At 33.6% G+C, this 25,982-nt stretch overlaps 1 protein-coding gene across 3 annotated transcripts in view; it reads right to left on the minus strand.

The window, feature by feature from the left end:
- Positions 1–25,982, minus strand: part of Hycc1 (hyccin PI4KA lipid kinase complex subunit 1) — a 72,567-nt gene that overhangs the window by 16,539 nt on the left and 30,046 nt on the right. For all 3 annotated transcript variants that reach the window (XM_027932702.2, XM_071613729.1, XM_071613733.1), the window contains exons 3-10: positions 20,493–20,594; positions 14,636–14,815; positions 13,644–13,724; positions 13,020–13,135; positions 12,540–12,635; positions 6,767–6,883; positions 3,504–3,591; positions 2,844–3,003 (exon numbers count right to left, since the gene is read on the minus strand). In XM_027932702.2, the coding sequence (XP_027788503.2) occupies positions 2,844–3,003; positions 3,504–3,591; positions 6,767–6,883; positions 12,540–12,635; positions 13,020–13,135; positions 13,644–13,724; positions 14,636–14,815; positions 20,493–20,594 (940 nt within the window). The remainder of the gene's footprint in view (positions 1–2,843; positions 3,004–3,503; positions 3,592–6,766; positions 6,884–12,539; positions 12,636–13,019; positions 13,136–13,643; positions 13,725–14,635; positions 14,816–20,492; positions 20,595–25,982) is intronic.

Consider the following 25,982-nt stretch of genomic DNA (forward strand, 5'->3'; position numbering starts at 1 on the left):
GGTCACAAATTGAATTTACATTTTACAGTACTGTATTCTTCAGAAACATTGTGGCATAAAAAGGCCCTTGTGGGTTATCCTGGAATCTGGAAGTCTTTTAACACTATTTCTAAAGAAATGTATTAATTACATTTTGTTGTTTTATATATATATATATATATATATATATATATATATATATATACACACACACACACATATATATATAATTTACTTACAAATATAATTTTATGTATAAATAAAACCAAATTTAAAGATTTATAATCTGAGAACTATCTATATATTTAAGAGATATATAAAAGATATTTATCTTCCCCACAGGAATTCCATGCTGGCCAGAGAGCTCAGAATAATAATACACCCTTAGAGGAAGAAAGACCATGAGGATTGAAAATTAAAAAAAAAAAAAAAAAAAAAAAAGCCTTTAATTCAGCAAAACATGGTAACTTCATGAGAAATACTGCTTTAGGAAAGTGTCATGGCTTAAGTGTGTTTCCCAAAGGTCCATGTGCTGTAAGCTTAGTCCCAGTGTGATACTGTGAGAAAGGCAGAACCATTCAGAGGTAAGACCTAGTGGCAGGTATCTGGGTTACTGAGGATGCTACCCTTGGAATTAATTGATATAGGACCCTGATAGAGTGGGTTGCTATAAAGTAAGACCACTCACAATGGTTGGCCTCTTCTGTGTGCAGCTACTTCTTTTTCCTCTCATTGACCACGTTGTGAACCAGCCAAGGGGGGCCTTGCCAGATGAGGGTGCACCAAACAGATGATGCTGCCTGATTTTGTTTGGACTTTCAATCTCTAAAATTGTGAGCCGAAAAAAATTTCCTTTCTTTTTAAGTTCTCAGCTTCAGGTATTTTGTAATAGCAACAGAAACGAGACTAACATAGCAGGAAAGCTAAGACAACCTTATAAAAGGAGAATGCAACCTATCTGTAGAGACAGAAGGACCTTTGACTAGGAATACCATATAGTCCACCAGATGAAGAGAATTCACACTACAGAAGGTGGCAAATAAGGCTCAACTATATTCTGTATCTGCTCATGCACATGACCTGCTTTTCATAGTTCACTCTCTTCTATGACCTTTTTTGCTATCATAAGCAGAAGTTGCTCAAGTGTTAGAGTTGAGAGGTCTGAATAAGTATAGGGGGGAAAGGCTACTTTAGTGAGGCTGCAGCCTTGAAACAGTGCACAACCCCTCAACTGGCAGCCAAAATTGAACCTAGTGGATATGTAAAAACTTAATAGACAATATATTTAAATAGTCTTTTCTCTTATTTTGGTAATTTTTTCCTTACAAAGTATTTCTGGAAAACAGCTTCCATTTTATCCAGTGTAATACCTCCTTCTGTTAAACACACACTTGGACATACGCACACTCTCACACATACATGCACAAGAGAGCTTCGATACTTTTCACATTTTTAACTATAGGACATACATTTCCCCCCCTAATTCCCCAAATGACAACCTAAACAGCAAGAAGGGAAAGTAAAAGAGAAATTAAAATTCATTCTTGCATTTTCTGTAGCAGTATTTTGGGTCCAAGTATGGCCATAGTGTCCTGTAGGGTCTAGTTGGTTGCTTCTGTGCCTATTTTCATACATTAATGCCATCACAGAAAATTTGACCATTGGAGGACTCTCATATCTAACTAAATTACTTTTACCTATAATATAGTTTCATTCAACAGCATAATTTTTATTGTTTTAAATAGTACCATAATTTGATAATTGCAAACATCGCCATCTTTTTATGCCTTCCTATTGGATTTTAAGAAATTGTCACACTGACTTAAAAACAGAAAATGAGCAAACATAATCACTAGTTAAATGAGATCATTTCATAATCATTCTTTTTTGCACACAATCCCCCAGAGTGTTTAAGGGAGAAAATGGCAAATGTTCTCATCAGCTTTCTACTCCACCATACATAACCTCTTCCTTCTCACTTTCCCTTTTCTCTATAGAGACCATAGAGCAGCTGAACTAAATACAGTATACCAAAAGAGCTACAATTTTCACCTCAGTTTATAGTAGAAAAACAGAGACAGGAGTTTGTTTTATCCCCAATACACATTTTGCTTGGGGCAAAAAAGTAGCTGCTTGCCTCTCATCCAAAGGTCACCTTCTGAGGAAGGTAATAATAATCCTCTTCATGCACTGATTCTTGCCACTACAATGAATTCTAGGTAGGAGGAAAGTTATAAAAAGAATAAGCAATTAAATAAGGAAAAAAATAAAAGACAAAGGAGGAAAATGGGAAAGTATTAAGACCATGAATAAAATTAACTTCCAGTAAAACTTTAAAATAATAAAATTAAGCAGACAAGAAGAAAGATTAACACAAACAATCTTGAAAGAAAATTAACATAAAAAATTGGAAATGCCTAGGGTTGCATCAATACATCTTTACCAGGAAGTCCCGACAAGATGTTTAAAGTCCTTGTTAGTTGTTCTGCTTTTATACGCAAATTTACCTGCTAAGGGTTCATTGAGAAATAAGAAGCATTTATTAAGAGAATATCTAAAAGTAAGAATAGAAAACCAAAATGCATGAATAATTGAAACTGCATTTTTCTAACTTTCCTGTTCTATTGAAATTCAACTTAAAAACTAATACAACTTTTAAATAAATTTTCATTCATATGTGTACCGTAAGGGACTCCATTTTCCTTGTCTATTGCCGCTGGATGATAAATTAGGAATTAAAGTGACTCAGTAGCCCCTTCTTCCAGGACACTATTTACTAAAGTTATAAGTTCCAGCACCATAAGTGCAGAGCAGAATGTAAAGAGCCATGGATGCTCTAATTGGAAGAGTTATGTATTTCTTACCATGTCTTTTCCACCTATGACCTCTTATTGACATGCTGGTTACTGCATTTCTTGATATTCTAGAGGAAGTTGGTGTGATTTCAACTTGAATACACCGTGTACCTTCCTTACTAGATTTCATGGCACCATGAGGCAATGAAGCCTTTATTGCATTAGCAACCTAGGAAGGAATAATACAGTTTGAGATTGACATTAACAGACGTATTATTTTGCCCTGAGATAAAACAGGATAGGATTTTTAAAAAACCACTCTAAAATATTCCATAAGACAATACATAAATCCTCTAGAATAAGGAGTAAGAGGCTCAGAAGGAAATTTATAGTTAAAAACAATATGTATGTGATGAGGTTAAAAATTTCAAAACATTAAATCAAGCTTCCTAATGTCTACATTAATTAACAAATGTACCTTAAGGAAAACATTATGTTAAGTTCCTAAACATAAATGCTAAGGAAAAATTCTCATAAGAAGTTCATGTAATGAAATTTTTAAATTGTAAACATACCCCTTTAAGTGTAAAATTTCCTATATATAACAAGAACAGAATCACTGAGTAGTAATGACATATCAATGCACTATGAATGACTTCTTCTTAATTTATAATTCTAAACTGAAAAAGCATAAATTTTAAAATATATATAAATAAGCGAGGCACCTACCAGCAATGGCTCTGGATATAATTCTAGCTGGGCTCTGTATGTAATATCATCCAATGCTTTTTGAGCTAGATCCCATTCTCCATTATATCTACAAAATTAAGCAAATTAAATAAAGTGTTATTATTTTTAGTTAATTTTATATTATTGAACAAAATGTAATGAAGAACTATTTACTGAGGAAAATAACAGATCACATTAGCACATTGCTTAACATTCTATTCTCCTTAAAAATGAATTTTCAAATCTTTTGAGTTTCTTTCAATTGTATCTGAAATCCTATTAATAGCAAAGAAAATTTTATAGATGTACATTTCTTCTCTAAAGAACATGACTATTTATAGAACAAAATCAAAAAAGCTAAGGCAGTTTCAAAGCATTTTATATTTTTAAAGCAAACCAGAACATAATAAATTATATACCTTAGAATAATGTTCAGAACACTTTATGGTCAAATTATTCTGTAACTCCTGTGGCTTTTAATGAGAACCAACCACTACTCAGTGTCCTGAGTACTTATTTTTTAGTGCACATGATGTATGAAATATGAGGGGGAAAAGTGTGTGTATGTTGGGGTGTGTAATACATAAGAATAATTTTCAAAGGTGTACCAAACCCTTCCTAACCATCAGTTAAATAATAGAGATAAACAGAGATATAATGACTTGGTCATCTGTCAACAGAATAGAGAGTCATGAATGATATCTAAACAACTGGAAAGAGAATTACTTCCATCCTAAAAAACAAGATAGATCCAGGCAGTCTTCAAAATCATTACTTTTCATGAATCCATCAAAGAGCTAAGGTTCTAGGCAACCAAACAGCCAGAACCCTAAAATGTGGGCCCCAATATAAGTGCATTTTGCATTGAATTCATCTAAACCTCTTAATAAATTCCTTAGAGCCAAAGTGCCAAAAGGATGAGTCACTGGCTAGTGGGAGAGTAGAATGTCTGGGAAGCACATACAAGGTAATCCTTTATCCTCTCAGGCTCTTCTCCACACACCTCTCATAGGAGCTCATGTAGAAGCTCACAAGAAACACTGGAAACAGGGCAGGGGACCAGTGAAAGCTGCCCTGGAGTAGTACAGGGATGAAGGACCTGAGTGGCCACTCATATGGGAAAGGCACAAAGACCTAGCCAGACCCTTTTCTCGTGTGGAAAAAAATTTTTAAAGCTTTAGGGGAAAGAGCAGCAAACCTTTTAACTCTAGGGCATAGGTAAAGACTGTGGTTCTGAGGAAAGCAAAAGAAATTTTAAAACCTCATTCTATGTGAGATCACTAGGGGTCATTTACCTAGAGAAGAGCAGAGTCACTGAGAAATTCAGGGGCAATAAGCCTGCTTAGAGCTGAGGCTGGACCAGAACAATAGAAGACACTGTTTGCTACCCAACACCCCCATACCAAAACCTACAGGCTACTGCACACCTAAAAACAATCAGCAACACTCTACTGCTAGAGGAGGGGAAGAACACAGAGAGAGACCCTCTGTGAGGTACAGGCACTCAGGAAAGCTGACAGTGGAGCAGGAATATGGAAGAAAACCCTCCAGCAACCCAGCTCCCACCCTAATACCAGGTAGAACTAGAGGAAAGGGAAGTAAGTGGTACCCTGGAGGTAACCATAGCAACAACAAAACCCAACTCCCTGCCACACACACACACTCCTGCCCATAATAACTCCACCAGCAGCCTAAAAGAAAAGAACCATGCCCATTTCAGGCATAAATATTTACCTCAGTCTCCACTGTTCTATCTCTGAACAACATCATAAACAATCAAAAATTACAAGGCATACAAAAAGCAAGATTAAAAATAATCCTGTCAATAAATAAATCCATTAGTAGACCCAAATTCAGAGATGATCTAGATATTGAAGTTGTCAGGAAAATTAACAACATGCACAAACAGATGGATATTTCAGCAAAGATGGGAACTATTAAGAGTTGAGTGAAAAAGCTAGAAATAAAACAGAAACAGAGATGAAGAACACCTTCAGTGTCCTCACAGTAGGTTATTTCAAGTCTACAAATTGATAAAAGAATAAGCTAATGAGAAGATAGATCAACAGAAATTACTCAAAATGAATCAGAGAATCAAAAAACTCTAGGACAATATGAATGATGCAACACAGGGAACAAAAACTTTTTAAAGGACTAAACAAATATTTCAGGCTTATGGGCCATATAGTCCTTCTCACAACTACTCATCAACTCTGCCAGTGCAGCAATAAAGCAGCCATGGTGATACGTAAACAAATGAGAAAGACTGTGTTTCAGTAAAACTTTGCAAAAACAAGCCGCAGGTCAGATTTGGTCCAAAGATCAATAATTCTGCCTTTAGCCAAGAAGCATACAATCAATGGGGGAAAATTAAAGTGTCAAATGAATATAATCCAAAGTATAGTATGATATGTATGATAGGAGAATTACAAAGAAAAAATTATGGTTCAAAGAAATAACTAGTCCCTACCTAAGTCATTAGGTAAGACTGTACCAATATAAGAAATTAATAGTAAATTAGTAGCAAACTATTTCCAAAGTGGTTCTAAAATGCTTTAGAAGAGTTACAATTTCTGGAAACAGTAAAAGACATTCATTGGGGGAAAAACCAATTTGGAATTTATTGCAAAAAAAGAGTAATGAAGAAAGGAATGATGGATATATTATGGTATTCATTTTCATTCTGTCCTTTAATTAAAGAAAAATGATGTATTCATAATCCTAGATACTCCAGAGGCTGAGGTGGAAGAATCACTGGAGACCAGGAATTAAAGTCCAGCCTGAGCAACATAATGAGAACTCCCCCACCCACACACGCAAAGTTAAGTCAGGTGTGGTGGGATATGCCTGTAATCCCAGAAACTCTAGAGGCTGAAGACAGAGGATCATAAAGTCTAGGCCAGCTTGTGCAACATAGAAAGACCTCATCTCAAAAGGAAAGGAAATGAAAGGGAAGGGAAGAAAAGGCAAAGAAAGGGAAGAAAAATGACAAAATATTTTAGTTGGTTTAAAATTCTTCAGAGCTTTAAAAGATATGCTTTAAATAATAAAACTATTATTAAGATATTGATTCTTATTCTTTCATAAAAATATGCTGATTGAGACTATAATATAGTAAGAAATAATAATAATATAGTATAATATGCTATATTATAATAATATAGTAAAAATATGCTATTGAGATTATAATATAGTAAAAATAAATTAATAATATAAAATTTTCCAAAGATCAAAGGTTTGCTTTGTATATGAGATAAACTTACAAGGCAAAATAAATTCCTGTTAACATTTGCACCATGAATCCTGAAGAAACTGGTATCCTGCTACTTACACCCTTGTATTTTCTTAAATGTTGTCGAGGATATCCACAAACACAGATTCTAGAAAGACAAAAACAAATACATTTGTAAAATTCATAAAAGTTTAAGTAATTTATTTTTAAACATTTTAAGACAACAATAAATTAGGTATATTCTTATAACAAACCTCATGGTATCTATAAAGTAAAAAATCAGAACATTTGTTTGCAACATTTTCCTGAATAAGTTAGATTGGAAAAAATTTATAAAGTTAGAGGAATGCTGATACATAGTAAGTGAACCAGATTCATTACTGGTTGGTCTAATAAATTTGGTCAATTCAATTATTAGTGATTTTTGACAACAACAAAACACATTACACAGAACTTGTCATCAATACATTCACTGTTTGACTGTCAATTCCTGACAAAGTTCTTGATACAACTTCAGGATCAAAAATTTACTATAAATTTGATTCAAAACTCATGCAATATACCATAATAAATTTCAGATATATTATTCAGAACATGTTATGATACAATTAAACTTGATAATTTGAAAGTCTAAATGACAGGAAAAAGCTGTATAAAACGACACATCTGAATGATCACACTTTGTAATAAACAAAGAAGTGTCTAGTATGTTCTAAAACTAACATATACACAGTCACAGTTATCTCTGATCTGTGGGAATTATAGATCTATTTTCTACTTTGTTTATATTTATTTTCTGAATTTTCTACAATATACATGAGCTTCTTTTAGAATTATACATTTCTATTTTTAATAAATTTACTAGAAAACAGCTGCTTTCTCATAATGTGTAATGTTTGATATAGTACTAATTAATATAGTACTAGCCAGTAGACTGTAATCAGTTACCCACTTTCTCCTCTGCTCACTGCCTAGAACTTAGTACTTAGCCCTCTATTCAATAAATCTATACTTTCACTTCAAAATGCCTAAGTATCACAGATCATTTCAAAAATATCTCCCTGGGAATGTTTTCCAACCAAAGCAACTTTATAGAATAAATACATACACATTTGATATTAAAAGGATCTCAGAGTTATTTGGAACTAAGAATAAAAAGTAAGAGAAAGACTGACATGGTGCCAAATAAAATATTTAAAAAGTCTGGGGATATGGCTCAATGGTTAAGCGCCCCTGAGTTCAGTCTCCAGTACCCCCACTCCCACCACCAAAATAAATAAATAAACAAACAAACAAATAAATAAATAAATAAAAGTAAGTGGGAAAATAGAAAACTTAGCTTCATGTGAAATAAATAAAACAAACTAATTTTGTCTGAAGTTACAAAAAAATTATACCCAAACTAGAGTAAAGACTCATCTTACTCTTGTTATCTAAAGAAGCAAATTTAGTTTTACTTTCTTACTTTACCACAGAGTGGTAGCAAATAACAGAGAACTAATGTATGAAAGGATAGGATTTTTCAATTAATCCATTTATCTATTCAGTAAATGCTTATTAGAAATTGATATTGTGCCAGATACTAGTAATTCAGATGAAAGATGTAGTTCCCATAGAGATCCACAATTGAATGATGGAGAATGTGCAGTAGGCAAATATCTGCAATGAACAAGTTCCAGAGTTGGCAAGAGAAAAGAATGGACCTCAGGTGAAAGAAGTAGATGGTCACAAAGGGCTTCTCAGAGAAGGGTTCCCTTTGACCTGAGTCTTGAGAAAAAAAGTGATATTTTCCATTTGGAGAACAGGAAAGGGCAATGGCAGACGAGAAATAAACAGCATGACATTGAGGAGCCCGGGTAAATTCTAGTCAGATGACTGCTGGGACACTAGCTCAGAAATAACGAAACTAGCTAGCAAGGTCAGATCCTGAGGTGTTTTACAATGAGTAAGGTTTTATTACATAGAAAATGGGAAGCAAATAAAGGTGTTTGTTTTAAGCAAGGAAGTAACATGATCAGATATATTTTCTCTTTCTTCTCCTCTTTTTTTCTTTTCTTTATGGTGCTGAGTATTGAGCCCAGGTCCTCGTGCATACTAAGCAAGTGTTGTACCACTGAGCTACATCCCTAGTCCTTTTTATTTTTTTATTTTGAGACACAGTCTCACTAAGTTGCTGAGGCTGGCCTCCCAAGTAGCTGAGATTATAGACATGCTCCACTATGCCCAGAGAAGTTTTTTTTGTTTTTGTTTTTGTTTTAAATATTACTGTAGAGTGGGAAAAGTAGTACTTTAGAAAAGATGGTCCTGGAAGGACTTTCCAAGGAAGCAACATTGAGCTGAGATCGGAAATCTAGCTGCATCTTAACTAATAGCAGGATCTCTTTTCTCCATCTCTTTTAGTACTTGAGAATTCTCTGAATCACTCTTGCATTATCTGATCTCTCTATCCAAAGATATTCATTTCTCATATACCCTTCACTGTATTTAAATAAAATGCAAAACAAAAATAAAACTGATACAGAAATACTGATGTTTCAGTTCACCAGGGCTTTTCCCTGAAGTCCTCTGATTTTCCTGTAAAATCCAAAACACAAAAGTCCAACCTTGACAAAGGGTAACTAAGTGGTATCATCTCTATTCTGTGTTCAGTTTACTCTATGGTTATAGATGTCTGTCAAATTCTTAAACTATGTTAAAATAAAATCCCTTTTGATAAGTATTATGCCAATACATTTGTGGGAGAAGATCTGAGAATCAATTTGTAAGTGAGGAAAACCTGGCTGTGACTCTCATTCTCCATTGAGAGACACTTGTCTCATTCTTAAGGTAAACTTTTGAGATTGCTGTTAAAAAACTTCTGCATCATAAGTTCTAAGGCAATCAGAAGCCCCATTCCAGTGAGGTTATTTAGAAGATGTTGTGTCCGCCAAATACTAAAAAATAAATATTAAAAAAAAAAAAAAAGAAGTAGGGAGAAGAACAGAAGCCTAGGAAAGCAGAAGAAGGATAATTTAGGGAGAAAAGAGAAAATGGAGGAATTGCCTAATCAGTAATGAGTGCTTTTTTCCCCCCTTGGCCTTTTGTTCTCCCAAATTAGGAGATTAATAAAGACTGCATCTTCTGTTACTTCCCATAAGTGAAAGCCACACACTAAAACTATGATCAAATAGTTGGAGGAAAGGTTATTTTGATTGGACTAGGAAGGATGGACAAGATTTAGATAGGTTAGAAAAAGGTTTCCAAATAAAATAACAAGCAATGGAAAAATCAGTCTTAGATTCTTTCAACAAGGAATCTAAAACAACCATCACATGGCCAAAGGACTAGATTTGCCCCACAACCAAGGGATCACTTTAACCTCTGGAAACCCTATACCATCCCCAGCAGCATCATGAAACTCATAACTACTGTCATCATTCATAACTTACTGAAGTTTTGTCAACAACTTTCTTTCCATAGATATGAATCGGCTTAGTTTGACTAAATACAAGTGTTTTCTAATTATTTCTGACTCATCTTCAAAACCTACAAAGTTTCTAAATTAGAATGTATCATAATTGATTAAGGGAGCCAGGAGTTAATGAATAACTGGATGTCACCATTGAGAATAGAGCAATAGGGAACCTAAAATAGAAATTAAAACCTAAAAAACTAAAAAAAAAAAAAATAGGAATGACAGTTTGATGGAGTTCCTCTTAAATAATGGCTTAAGAGTTAGTGTAATTTAAATCTTTTGAAGTACTCAGATTTCTTCCCCCACCCACATTTCCTTTACAGCTGGTGAACATAGAAATAATTTCTCTTGGGGTATAAATTCATCTAATACATTCCTACTAAAATCTTCCTTGGCCAAAATCCTACAGCTAGAGAAACATAGGCCAATCTATGTTTCTCTGCTTTCAAAACAGACCTTTACTTGCATTCTTCATTGAAGTGTTACTCAGTTCCCTGATTAGGTAAAAATGTCAATTGTCTACCCATAATTATCAATTGTCTACCTATAATGTAAAAGTAATTCTATTAGAAGGCAATGCATTAGAGTTACAGAGGACAAAACAAGCCACACATATTCTTTCCTAACTTTTCCATCAGTAGTTTTGGGGAAACATCAACAATGGTTCTTATTAGGGCAGTATTCGAACATCTATGGAGCTTCAAATTTACATATTACACGTAAACAAACACATGTACACACACACACACATACACACATATACATACGTGTGTGCACATAACATATTCTTGGGTCCTATCATCTGACACATTGCTTCAAAGTTTCAGATCAAGACCTGGATGGTGTAGTATGTTTCAAATTCTGCTATATCAAGTTTCTACTTAAACTAGTATTTCTGAAGTGTTGGTCCTTATACACATTTTAGTACATAACAAAGTATTCACTGGACCACAGTGAAATCAGAAACAAGGAAAGCTAAACTTAACCCACTTTTCATTTATGAATTGTTGTTCTTCCCTTCCAATTTTTTCCCTTTTTGATTTTAAAAGTAGTCTCCCTTGGGAGATATAGCTCAAGGCCCTAGGTTTCATCCTCAGTGTGTGTGGTGCGCACACACACACACACAAGTCTCCCTTTTGATAAATCATAAATAATGTTGATGTTAGATACTTACAAAAACTTAGCAAAATAAAAAGTTGGTAACACCATGTAGATAACCTACATGCTTCACCTCTTTGAAATGTTTGTAGATCTGTGGAACTCAAGCCAGGCACCTCAGTTTAGAAGATTTAAAGCAAGGAATATATCAGAAAGGTTCCATAAGTGAAAGAGATGACACTGGCATTATCTTTCAAGTAATTCAGAAATTATCTGAAAGACTCTTTTCACTTCTCTAACAAGCCCCTTGTCTTTTTAACTCCTTCCTCAGCTGATCTTGCATGACCAAGTTCTGCTTTTTTTGTTTATTTTATTTTAATTGATTTTATTTCTAAGTATTGCTCAATATTCTCCCTCTGGCTAAGTTTTATGTTCTCAAAATTTCCCCAAATACAAATTGTTTTCTACAATTTCCTTAAGTTTATTTGGGCTATCAAAAGCAATAATTTCTCTTTTTTGTTTCATTTTTATTTTATTTTATTTAAAGGTAATATGTTCATCACAGAGAAGTAGAGAATCATGGAAAAATCACAGAGGAGATAATAGAAGGCATCTATAGGTGAGCTATTATGTTATAGAACAGACTTATGTTATATAAGCTTATCAGTAACAATAAAAAGGAAAAGGAAAAAAGACTTCCCAAACCTTCAAATAAATCATAATTCCACAAATGAGAGACAACCATTGTTAATGTCCTTGTCATATTCCACAGGTACAAAAATAATAATATACCTTATAGTATATATGGTTGCCATCATATTATATATGCTATTAAATATTTGAATACTATTAAATACTTGTTGATAAGGGAAGGAGTTTTTAATGTTTGCATAATATACCCAAAAATATTTATTAACATAAATAAATAATAGCAAACAACACAACAAAAAGCCCAACCACATTTCAAAAATGGTAAGGTCTCAGGCATTCTACCCTTTCAGACATGCAGCATAATCCCTTTTTGATTAAATATTTCATTTAAATGTGATCTAGCTTGACAGTCTCCATTATGCTTTTTGTGGCTATCACTTAGAGGGAGCTTTCTATGTATTCCATAGACTGAGCTCCATAGGACCTTACTTAAAATTTTAAACAAACAGTTACATAAAAACAAAAATAACTGAGGTATGTAACAAACTAATAATCCTAGATTAAGATATTCCAATATTAAAACATTTAAATTTCAGTTTACCTTGAACAAATTTGACACAGTGATTGAAGAGAAACACTGGGCATATAGGTTAAGGCAGCGTTGTAACACAGCAAAAGGAATGTCAACACTTCAAACCTAAGGAGGAGACAAAGGAATGCTAACACATCTTTAGAATTCTAAAAAGTCAACCATAACAGGGAAGAGGGCATCTTAGGTGAGCTATTATATTAGAGAACAGATTTATACAACATAAGCATATCAGTAACAATAAGAGCTAAAAGGAAAAAAGACTTTCCAAGAGATAACAGCCATACACAACATTTTAAAAACTCAATGTTCCAGATGACATTTGAAGCAGGGTGCAATGACAAATCTAGATGTTTTTCTCTTCTACAAAATGACTCAATATTCAAATAAGTTACTACATATAACTTCATTAAACAGTATTCAAAAATTTACTGAAATCATTTTTTGAAAAATTATTGTGGTAGGATAAGAAGTTTTGGCTCCACAGCATACCTATTCTGTGCTGTCAGCATCTCCCTTTGAGGATGAGGTCCACTGTACACGACTTTTGATAAACCATGTTGGGAGAGTGCACTCTCGGTCAGAGCCATGGACCCAATACTGGAAGGCTAAAGAAAAGACATTTGAACAAAGGAGAAAACAGCTATTCTGTTGAAAATGTGATGTTTAGAATATATACCATACCAAGAATGGCTACTAGAAGCATAAATCTTAACAATATTCATTCAAACTGCCTACCAAATTTTCTGCTCAAAGATTTAATAAAAATTAAAAACCAAATCACAAATGACAAATAAAAAATAGCATAAATTCCAAATATTCTACCATGAAAATATACAATTACCATGTACAAAAAATTTTAGACTAGTCTTACCTATAAAAAATAGCAAGTATTTCAAAAATAATACTATTAATAGATCGCTGAGTATCTGATTTTAGATCAATGCTTAATGATTTTGATTTTCCATTTCATATTGGAAATAGTAACACTTGGTGCTTTATAATTTTTTAGACATTAAAATTTATCAATATTTTTGCATATGAAACTATAATCTAGTTTCTGACCATATCAAAGCTTAGGACCCAATAAGCTTATTTTGATAAAATGTCACTTACTTCATGATATACAGATGGTTTGGATAAAGATGGAATCGTAAAACTCAATACTTTGCTATGTCCCTGTTTGTCAACTATTTCCTACAAAAGTGAAAGACAAATGCCTTAAAATATTTGCTTTTATACACACAAATCTTAAAACTAAATTTATATTGTTAGGCTAAACTATTTTTTAAAAAACTGAGTAGAAAATTTTAAATTCTTCAAACTCTTAGACAATGACAATCCATTATCAATTATTCATAAATAACAGTCATTTAAAAGTACATTCTTCTACATTTAAAGTAAAAAATAGGGCTGGGGTATAGCTCAGTGAATGTTTGCCTCACATGTATAAAGCCTTAGGTTTAATTCCCAGCCCTGGGAAAAAAAAAAAATTCTAAAATAAAGGTAATACATACTTTCTAGGATAACTGAGATATAGATATACTATCTTAATAATCATTGATATTTTTCATGCAATAAGCTACAGTTTCTAAATTAATTAATGATTTAAACATAAAATATGTCAAGAAAAGAATCTTAAAATTCCTTTCCATACAAAAAGTACAAGCCATTAAGTTTATCATCATAATTAACACACAAACTACTAATAATGCAAAATACATGTAAAACAAAGATGTAAACTCTGGAGATAGCACAGATTTTATGGAACTATGACTGGTGAATATTAGACTAAATCTTTTCTAAATTTTTTGAGAAGCAGCCTATAAACATTTAAATTGTTTTTATTTAAAATTTTATATAATATTAATATTTTGCAGATACCACTATAAAAATTTTGAAATCATATGCTTTTCAGCTTTCAAACAATTCATAAAGGTATATTTAAATAATTATATGTGTGACTGTAGAGTTCCCAATTTCCATAAAAAGTTATTCTGGGGAGAATACATAAAAATAGTACTAGCTTTATTAAAACAAAAAGTAGTTGCAAAATTATGTACTTGATTTTGCCAAAAAAAGCATTTGTTAATACATTAAATACAAACCAAATTGTAAACCCCTAGAAGAAGAGCTTCAATACATCCACTGCTATGCACATTTCTGCTAGCTGAGACTGCAAGGTAGCACCAAATCAGTTCTGGGAGAAACTGCAGTGTAAATCGAAGCAACTGTTCCTCTCCACTTCGATAGAATTCAAAGAGCTGGTGGCAGACAGGTTCTAGCAACTGGAAGAAAGAAGAAATGTTAGTTCAAGAACTGAACTCTGTTTGAATGACACTATCATATAAAATATAAAAAGTTTTCTCAGATCAATAACAACAGAAATATCCAAATGTTTTAACTTTTTAAGCAAAGTATTCACTGCTAAGCTATTAATAAACCTTTTGAATTCTGGTAAAAGGACAAAAATGCCATGCAAGTATTATGGACACATGTTATCTTTGACATATTCTGTAACTCTGAGGTAATACTGTTATTTAAAACATGTCTTTGAATGTCTTATAATAGCTAAGTTATAGGAAGTTTCTTCCTTAACGCATTTTTTCTTAATAAATTACTTGTGTGTGTGTGTATATATATATATACCTATACATATATATACATATATATATAGTTATAGGGTAGAGAAATTGAAATGGAAATCCTGGGCAGTTACTGTCACACATCACCCCTGAGCTTATAATTAGGCAGCATGTGACAGCAATGACTGGAGTGTAGAGAGGCTAAATAGTTACAGAGTGCCTAAATCTAGATTCTTATTGCAACCATGGTTAATTGTCCCTGGATAATCTAAACATTGCTGTAATTTTGTTTTAGACATAGTTCATAGTCATTTATAACATCTTCCTTTCCCTCATGCTACCAATTTTATCAAGTTAGTAGAATTGACTGCATCTTTATCATACTCTTTTTAAAAAACAGCCAAAAGGCAAGATAAGAGAACCACTTAGGTAAGTGTTGTCTTAAAGCCTAAACAATGATCACACACAAATCATAATCAAATATGCAAAGAGATTAACAAAGGTACTCATGTTTCAAGGAAACTATCAGTTTATTGTATTTTTCAATAAATTATATTTCACTGACAGGGAACAGATTTGAATAAATTTACTAAACAAATTTTCCATTACCAATAATTTTAATGAGCAGAAACCAACTTACAGTAGACATTTTTATTTCATATAAGTATATAAATAATATAAAGTCAAATATTATTTGTACAAGTTTAATAAACACTGACTATATCAATAAAGTCTCTCCTGAAAAATTATCTAACTTCTAACACTTATTCTTCCATAAAGAATAGTTTTTCCAATCTCTAATGGTCTTTGCAGGACAACTGATATCCATTCTATCCATGGAAGATAATAGGAAATTTAAAGGCAGGAGGCAAAGTACTTCATCCATAGATGGCAAGAAAAGGTTTCAGGGTAGGAAATTGGAAGAATGGGATTAGAGGTGCCAGGAAAAAAGACTTTTAGAGGAAGGTCTAGCTTTTGGAAGAGTTTTAAAAATTTTTCCTTTATAGACCAGCCAAAATAATCTTATAATATCCCTCATTTCTAAATCCCTGGGCAAACTTTGATTAAATCATTTCATAAAACTTGATAAGTCTAATAAGTGTTTGCAAATTGGAAAATTTATTCAAGACAATCTACTTGAACATAAAATCAATTTTAATCAAAACATACTCAAAGGCTTTATAAACAGTTCCAAATCCCAAATTAAATGGGTTTTTGCTTAATGAAAGCAGAACAAAATGAAGGTGGATTCAAAGGGAGGTAGAATTTATGTTGCAAAAAGATTAAAAGAAATTACCCATTTGAAATCAGTACAGATAAATATCAACATCTGTTCAATATTTTACAGCTTGCAAACAACTTCCCACATATGAATCTGGTCAATTTCCACGTTACTACAGGTAGAATAGCACTATCTACACTTTCCACATAATGAAATTGATACAAAGAGGCTATCCACCATGAACAATATCACACAGCTTACAAGGGCCAGAAAGGAATTAGGTCTTTTGACTCCTTTACAACCACACCTTTAATATGTCATAAAAGAATAAAATAAAATACATTGTGGGAAATACAGGCAGTGTTTGACACACCTAACTTGAATATATTTGAGGCAAGCCATGGAGCATTAGAACATGCTGTGCTCTTAGTGTCTGGGTTGAATTCTTTAATGTATTTTCTCATGGAAAATTGCCATATATGGCAATTGGGGTTTTAAGTACTAGTAAGAAAGAACCATACCACAAGTATATTTTCATGAGTTAGGTGGGCTTTTATGAGTCTAACAAGAACCCAATCACTATTATTCTCTCCATTTTAACATACTTCCTAAGTTCTAAACTAAGCTCAAATGAACTTCTACAACAATCCATTCATCAATTAGAAGTCTGTATCCTAAGAGAGATTTCTAAAGGTAGAAATGTGACACAAAAATGTCCCCTAATCACTAACCTAGGAAAAGGCTCTTAACTAAGCAAACAAAGAATAAAGTTTAAAGAAAATTTTAATTGAATAATTACTGATGAATATGAGTAGGAAAAAGATACTGAGAAGTTGTGAAGGCACTGTTCTGGTACCAGCAGTCAATGGGACCTGACCTCCCTCACTCTGGGTTTCCTACTCCTAGAACATAGGAGACTCTATGTGGCTCTTTAAAAAAAAAAGAAAAAAAAAAAAAAACAGTTGATTTCATACAAGACTTAAGCTTTGTTATCCTCTAATTTCATATCTATCTTAAAATTACAGTTAATGAAAAAGCACCATCCAAACAAACTGCAGGTATGCCTATACAAACTGTCTCTTTGTACTTTTCTTGAATACAACACACATACCTTAGGGCCCCATGCCCACTGTTCCCCTCCTGGAAATCTCTTGCCCTCACTTTTTTTCTCTAACTGATTCAAATGTTGACTTGACCATCACCTCCTCAGTCCTGATATATATGTCCCCTACTCCATTTTATTTAGCTTCTCCGCTTTGTCATAGCATTTATTATAATATACATTTGTTTAATGTCTATTCCACCTACTAGAACACAAGTTCTACATATAAGATGAAGAATATAGTCTATTTTATTCTCTGCTATATTCCTACCTGGTTCCTGACATATGTGTTCAATAAATATTGATTAAATGAATAAAACTGAATAATAGAAAAATACTATTAGTAAAATACAAATACCAAATTTCCCGAACTTCAACTAACACCAAAATCAATGTTCCAAATTTTAAAAATGCCAAGAGACAGTCATATGAACTCTTCAGGAATATTTCCAAATTCAGACACAAAGTATTCTAAAGAACAAAAGGGAGGCAACAAAGTTAAAGTAGAGCACACTGTTACATTTTAGAAGACTGGGGAAAAGCCTTGAAAGGCTGAGTTGTTTTTTAAGAATACACAGTACACACTGTCTCACCACATTAATCAGAATGAAAACACAAGACAAAACATTTATAAAACTTCTGAAACCAGTGCTTCTCCAAGTGTGGCCCTTAGACCATCCACAAACTGTCACCAGTCCCCAACAACAAAAACACAGAAATTGAGAGGAAACATTTAAACATTCTTAAAGCAATTTTATACTGTTGTAGTAACCGAGTGGTGATCACCAGACTTACCAGAGTTTAGGTCAGTTAGGGATAACCAAATATGTGTGATGCCTCACATCTGATGTGAGTTGTGCCTCACATTATGCACAATACTAGTCTGTGACAAATTGGAAACAATTTTTAAAAATTGTCTTTCACTACAATAATTTAAGAAATATTACTCTGAATCACTAGAGCTGTAGTCACTAAATTTATCTTAATAAAAGAAATGCTCTAATTAACATACCAAATCAGAAATTTATCCTATGAACTCTTTCCAAAGTAGCCTGGTTAAAACACATCTCAAAAGAGGAATAATTTTTAAGCCTTCCAAAATAATAAATAGTACCTGACAAGCAAGTTTAATTTGTTCAAAAAAAAAAATATATAGCTATACTATACTTTATTAGGTCAAGTAATTCTGAAACAAACATGGAAAACAAAAACAGTTCCAAAAAATGGTTTTGCTTTTAAGGCAAACCTTTCAAGAAAACAGGCTAGCTGGGTACAGCAGCATGCACTCATAATCCCAACTTCTTGGGAGGCTGAGGCAGGAGGATCACTTTTTTTTTTTTTTGTAGTTGTAGATGAACAGAATACCTTTATTTCTTTCTATGTCATGCTGAGGATGGAACCCAATGCCTCATAAGTGCAAGACAAGCACTTCACCACTGAGCTACAACCCCAGCCCCAGGAGGATCACTTGAGTCCAGGAGTTCATGACCAGCCTGGGCAACATAATGGTACCCCATCTTAACAAATCAAATAAATAAATAAATAATAAGAAGCAGGCTATCTATACATTCTATACAAATTAAGAAGCTTTGCTTTGGAGAAGAGGAGGAAATAAATCCAATGCGATTGTTAATTTTTATTCCAGTTAAAGTTTGTTGGCTTGTCAATATAATCCCTGTAGCATTTAAAATGTATAATGAATGTATTTTATAGTACAATAAATAGAAGCTGGGCTATTCTACACTACCACCAAAAGAGATTAACTACTCAAATAACAAAAATCCTGGGTTGGGTAGTTTCACTCTAAGGATACATGGATCCACTGAAGACTAGACTCAAGCCTATGTCTCTTTACCACTGAATAATGAGATTAGTGGTGTTAGAGACTATCACCTCATTTGCCAAACTTACGAACAAAAGAAATTGTGCAGATCCCTCTTCTGTACCCCACTTCTCTCCACCACCACCCAGCCCTATCCAGGTTCAGGTTCTTAATAGCTCCCTGCTAGGCCATTGTTTGTTATAGACAGCCCCCTGTCTTCCTGCTTATACTTTTCCCATTCTCCAATACCGGCCAGTGAGGGGGGAGTCTAAACTGCTTAAGATAGAAGTCAAGGCTCATCCTGGTTAAGCCCTATGGCTATCCTTTCAGCTTCAGTTCTACCAGTTGGACCCTCTTCTTGTCAACTATTGCATTAGCCTATTTGCCTTTTACCAAGTGCCATGCCTTTTTATTTTTCATGCCATTTTCAATCCTTTTCTATTTCTCCTGTGAGTAGCAGGATTTATAAACATCAGAATCTGTAGTATAGATTATCACCTTCAAATAAACTGGCTTCCTGACAAAAAGAAAAAGAGGAGAAAGGGAAAAGGCTCCAGTCTATCCAAACTACTTGTCCTTATAACACCTTGTACATTCTCAGGCCTCTCTTGGAATGTTATTTGCTTTGCCTCCTGGAAAACCTGTCCTTATCCACACTCTTAGTCTATCTTGTGTTGCTGCTATAACAGAACATTACAGGCTGGATAATTTATAATAAATAGAAATTAATTCCCTCATAGTTCTCTGGGCTAGGAAATCCAAGCTTAAGGGGCTTCTTGCTGCATCATCCAACAGCAGAAGGCAGAAGAGCAAGAGGGTGCCCAATTGGCCCTTTTATAACAGCACCAATCCCACCCACAAGGATGGAGTCCTCATGGCCTAATCACCCCTTCAAGGTCCCAACACTTAAGACTTGTTACAGTGGCATTTAGATTTGGAGGGGACAAACAAGCAAACCATAGTGCCCATAGACTCAATTAAGCATTGCCTTGAAAACACATTTACTTATTTCCTCCTCATTTTCTCTGTTAGGATAAAGATCATGTGTTATTGATCTTGTGATTCTCTATTGAACAGCAGAGCAGACACCTTATGATGGGCACAGATATTTTCTAAATGAATAAAATGTATGTAGCTACCTAGAGTTTTCAAGAGTACAGAGATACTTCACAGTAAAAAATCAGCAATCGATCAACAGAATGGTACTAGCATAATAAACCGTAAGAGTACTTACCTCACTTTGTGGCTCCTGGATGACTTTATAGAGTGATGAAACTAAAGAACTCTTGTCTTTCAAATTTGTGGCATAATTTGGTAAAGATGTTTCTGGCAGTGTCTAAACAAATTTAAAAAAAAAATTCACTTTATTTTTATGAAATTCCAAAATAAGCAAAAAAAAAAAAAAATAGATTAGCTGTTGCCAGAAACTGGAGCAGTTGGTGGGGGCGGTGACTGGAAGTCACTAATAGGCACTGAGTTTCTTTGGGGGGATGGGAATGTCCTGAATTAGATGCTGGTGTTGGTTGCAACATTGTGGATGTACTAAAAACCATTGTATTCACCTTAAAATAGTGAATTTTATATGGTGTGGATTATATCTCAACAAATAAAATAAAAATGTATTTTATTCTCTTATCAACAGAAACATAAATTAATACCAAACCTTCATCTTTAATTACAGTTTGGGGTTAGAAATGAGAAAACAAACTGGGTTTAAAGCTATAGATATATTTTTGTAGCACTGTATAAATTATAGTTTCATTAACTATGTTGATCCTGTTTCATGTTATATAAGGATTTGATAACATTTCCACCTAAAAGCCACAGATCACCTGATCCAAGTAACTACTGAGTTACATGTTGAGATTATTGAGCTGATCTACTTTCTGGATTTGGGAAGAAAATTTAAGACTTTTCAGAACTGGAGAAAAACATATCCATACCCACAGCAAACTAAAATGTCATTAAAAGTGTGGACAACCAATCACAGCTTGCCAGACCTACCCACCCACACAGGACACCAAGACCAGAGAGGAATGGAAAGAGACAAAATTCAGTAAGAAGTCATAAAACTTTGGGTAAAATAGCAATAAGGAAAAGGAAAGAAAGAAAGAAAGGGAGGGGAAACAACTCATTATAACAATGACAAAAACATATGCTTCTAGAGCATACCCCCTTCCGTAGCATTGTTATTTTTCCTCTACCAAATGACTTTTCTTCTTCAATTGATCAATCACTCAATCGATGCTTATTCAGTGGATACCATGTCTCAAGATATTCCTGTCACTCCAAGATATACACTATTTCTTACATATCTCATAACCTTGCATTTCATGATTTAACATGGATTGTGGTATGTGATATAGGTATTTGTGTGCATAAACAGGGGTAGAAAATTAAACCACCGACATTCTCATAATTAGGATACTTGATTCATTTCTACTTTATTGTGAGCTCCTTGAGGGAAAGAACACTCTTATCGTGTTTCCCATTCATGTCACTCAGCACAAAGCCCCATACTCAAATCTTTGCTGAGGGAACATATTACAAAGAAACAGAATAAGAAATAGAAGCTGTCACTGTTTACCCTTCAGATGGTTCTTTCAAAAGAAGTCATATTTCACCTTAGGATACAAAAGTGGATAGTTTTGTTTTAATCTAATGAGAGAATTTTGTTTACCAGAATGGTAAGTTAATGTGAACTATTTGGGAACCTTCCACCATTTTCTAGAGGAAGAAAATACTTTCAGTGTACTGCTTACATAAAGAAGAGATTAGGGCATTCTTCAATATTTCAAAAGCAAGTAACAAAAGATATCCAGGTAACATTTCATTTCCGTAATTTGATTAAGAGTAACTTCACACTGGGGAAATTTATATAAAAGGGAGTAATGGTCAAATATACAGCAGATTTCTAATCCCTGAATAGAAACCTACAAGCCTAAATTATAAGTATAAAATAGATATAGTCTATATGAAAACATTATATAAATGCCTAATATACATACCTAGTTACATATATTTCTAGTATAATTATGTCTATAAAGTTTAAAAATAAATGAATTAAAAATACAAATATTTTAAAATTGCTATTGAATAGAAAGATTATTATAATATTATCTATACTATCTAGGCTAAAATTGGAACAGTCACTAAAAACACAAATTATAATCCTCAGTGTATGTATCAATTTAGCTTCACAGAGTATAATCTTTTCTGTGAAACAGCCAAAGGAAGAAAAAAAAAAAAACAACTTTTTTTTTCTGAAAAGTCAAGATCTGGGAAATACCTTGAACTGGGGCTACTACAGTTGAATGAGAAAGGCTATCTTAAAATTTAGTGCAAAACTATTATATGTTATTCACAATTCTGTCATTATTTCATTTTATGAATGTCTGTAAAAGCAGTGGGATATAACTGCTATGTTTACAAGGGATGCTTTGAAAAACTTAAGATCTGAAAGAAACAGATGAATATAAGTACTGTTACAAAAAACATTTAAATTTTCTGGTAGCATACTAGTTATAATGTACTGGTTTTCTTAAGTACTAGTAAGGTTTCTCATGTTTCAAATGAAGATGAAAAGTAATAATGGGAAATTATGTTGAAATTATTCTTGGCAAAATTTGAAGAAGACAGATGCTTCATACTGAAGTATCATTTGGCAGATGGTTTTTCAAAAATGTAAGGAAATAATATGGGTTGGGTGGAAGAGAATTAATGAAGATGGACAGATGGGTAAAGAACCACTAAATAAAACAACCTTGATCAACAACATCACACTTAAAACTGGATTTTGAGTAATATACTGAGATTTAGTGACTATCAGGAAAAAAAATGGAGTCTGGAAATCTGTTAGCTATTTTGAGAAAAACATAATATAATTTGCAAGGTAATATTGTATAAATGAATCTTTGGAAAGATAGAAATTAAACCATTCATGAAATCTTAAAATGAAAAATCCAAGTTTCACTTAATTGTTTATAATGAAAATACTAATAAGAGATTGGATAGCTTTTCCAAAGGAAAAAAAATGTTTCTTTCATTTTTAAGATTTTTAAACAAAAGATTTGCACAAAGCAAATTGCTGTCTCTGCATTTCAGAGTCTGTTGAGTCAGGTTTTGAGGTTAGGAGTTCAAATTGACATCATGGAAGAACATAGAACTAAAATCATCTTCACAGAGCAACTACTTCAAATTTTCTGAAGACACTGAGATGTGGAGAAGTTATATGATTTTTCCAATGTCATAAAACCACCTAGTAGGAGAATTAGGATTAGATCAAAGGGTATATGACTCTAGGTCTACTTAATAAATCACAATGATTTGGGCCTTATTAATGCCATGGTTATTATTAAACAACCAAACTGAGATTTCTCTAAAAATAAGTATGTACCCTCAAAACCTTCCTTCTTAAGTATTTTAACTAAAATATGCAATTTAATAACACAAACCATTTCAAAAGACAAGTTACTCTAATTTTAAAAGTACTTTGCAGATTTGTTCCCAAGCAATTTTCTACCTTCTATTACCTCTGGTATGCTGGTTTAGCCTGACAATCTTGTTCTTTTTATCAAAACACAGAGCTGAATTCAACACACATTAACATAATTCAGAATAACACTCAAAATCATTTTCAGGAATGCCTATCAAATTAGTCAAGGAATAGGAAATATCTTTCCTTAAACTGGCTGACATAAAGACTTGAAGATAATTTAAACATTTGTGCTAACAAATTTATTGGAAACTAGGTAAATTTAATATGGAGGGTAGGGAGAAAATAAATTGTATTATTTTTTATTCCAGGTGGCCTATGATTTCACTCTCTCCTCCCAATGGAAAATTTTCCTTAACTTTACATTAAATTAATTTTAAAATTTAAGAAAATATTGCTACCCAGCGTAAGAATGGCCTTAGGTTTTAGCCTAAGCAACTCCATTTTAAAACTCCAGTTTGAAACCTGCCATCTCACCTGGCACCTATTGAGCCCTCCAGTATGGCCCTCAGGCACAAACAAGTCACTTCTCCCCACCCTGATACAAACTCAGAATGAAGTCTCTGGCAAGTTGCCCTGGATCTCCCTGATAAGAGTGAGAAAGCAAGAAAATCAGGGTGGGGACCACCAGGCCAGACGCTTTATCCTCAGGATAATGACTGAGAAATCTGGTAGCAGCTGATAGGGATTGAAAGGGTGGTCAGAAGCCCTGAAATTTCGTATAAATGATGGAGCAAATGAACAGACATTCAGACAGCTGAAGCTGATGCCCTCACGCTGGAGAGCCTGATGAGGACCTGGACTGACATCCCAACTCTTCTCATCACTTGCCTGATCCTCTGTATCTTCCTCACCATTCTCAAACTCTACAACCATATCTTGACCCTGGTGAGAAATGCGACTTCTCCCTAAGACCCTCTCTTCAACCAGCCATCAGCTCCACCCCAGGAGAAGCCTGCCTGTCCTGATCTGACCACCATGATCTAAGTGAGGGTGTATCTGCTGGACTTAGAGCCTAAGGCTTGAGACTTTTGATGTGACTTGAGCTTAGCATGCAGAGGGAATGTCTGTCATGAGCCTGTCATGATTAAGTGTGTTTGCAGTGCTTAGAATCAATCTAGAATTGTTTGCTATGAATTGACTATGTCTATTGCAGTGCCTAGCATTAAGAATTGCCATTTTCTTGATTAAGAACCCATAGAGTGAAATTGTATTGAATGATTTGAATGAGTAAAGCATTGAAAAGGGCAGAAGCACATGGACATTCTTTATTTCTCCCCTTCAACTGCACAAGTCACACCTTTTGCCCATCTCAACAATCAGATAACATATGTCTTATTGATAAAACTACTACTTAGATAGTACTTTCAGCTATTCACACTTTGGCTTCTTTTAGTGGAAGATGGTATTTAGAAAATAAAACCTGGTTTATTTGGTGCTACTGGGATGCCATTACTTCTAGGTCCTCTCTGAGAACAGTGCTGGGAAATATGTGTTCATATAAGTATAAACATATATATGTATCATATATTTAGAACCCATTCCATTTTTGTAATTCCTAAGACAGAAACATAACTCCCATTATCCTCAATATATATACTTACTTTCTCAATTAACTTATTTACTCAATGTAACCAATCTACCAGTGCAAATTCTCTAGCTGGCTCTTGTACCTCTGCAACCCTTTGCCCTAACCACCCACTTCTTCAGACACTAGGGCATATCACTGCCTATACTGCTGCCCTGCCGCCCCCCTTAGTCCTCCCTATTGAAGTTCCTAGGTATTTACATACCAAATCAGGAGGAGGAAAGAGAGAACAAACAGATGGGCAGGGAAGGGAAAAAGTCATAATTTTCAATTGTTTGCCTGTAGAGTTGATCTTTCCTATATGATCCACACTTTAGTAGGTCCTCTTTCTACAACCCCCATCACAAAGAATGGATAAATGGCTATTTGCTTTTGCAAGCTTGATTTCACTATTATAAATATAAGTATGCCCTAGAAGAAATGGTACTCAACTGTCAAACTTGACAATTTCCATTGACCTGCCCCCCCAAAAAAAGGAAAAAAAAAATCATGATACTACACATCAAATCATAGTCAACACTTTTAAAGTAGAAAAGAAAAAGCTTAAAAACATCTTGAATGCTTATTACTAAGACAAAACTTAGCAGAAAAAAGCACATACAAAATTTAATCAAATTATTAAAAATTATATAAAGCACTAT

This window comes from Marmota flaviventris, chromosome 1 (genome assembly GCF_047511675.1).
Source record: "Marmota flaviventris isolate mMarFla1 chromosome 1, mMarFla1.hap1, whole genome shotgun sequence".
Taxonomy (NCBI): Eukaryota; Metazoa; Chordata; class Mammalia; order Rodentia; family Sciuridae; genus Marmota; species Marmota flaviventris.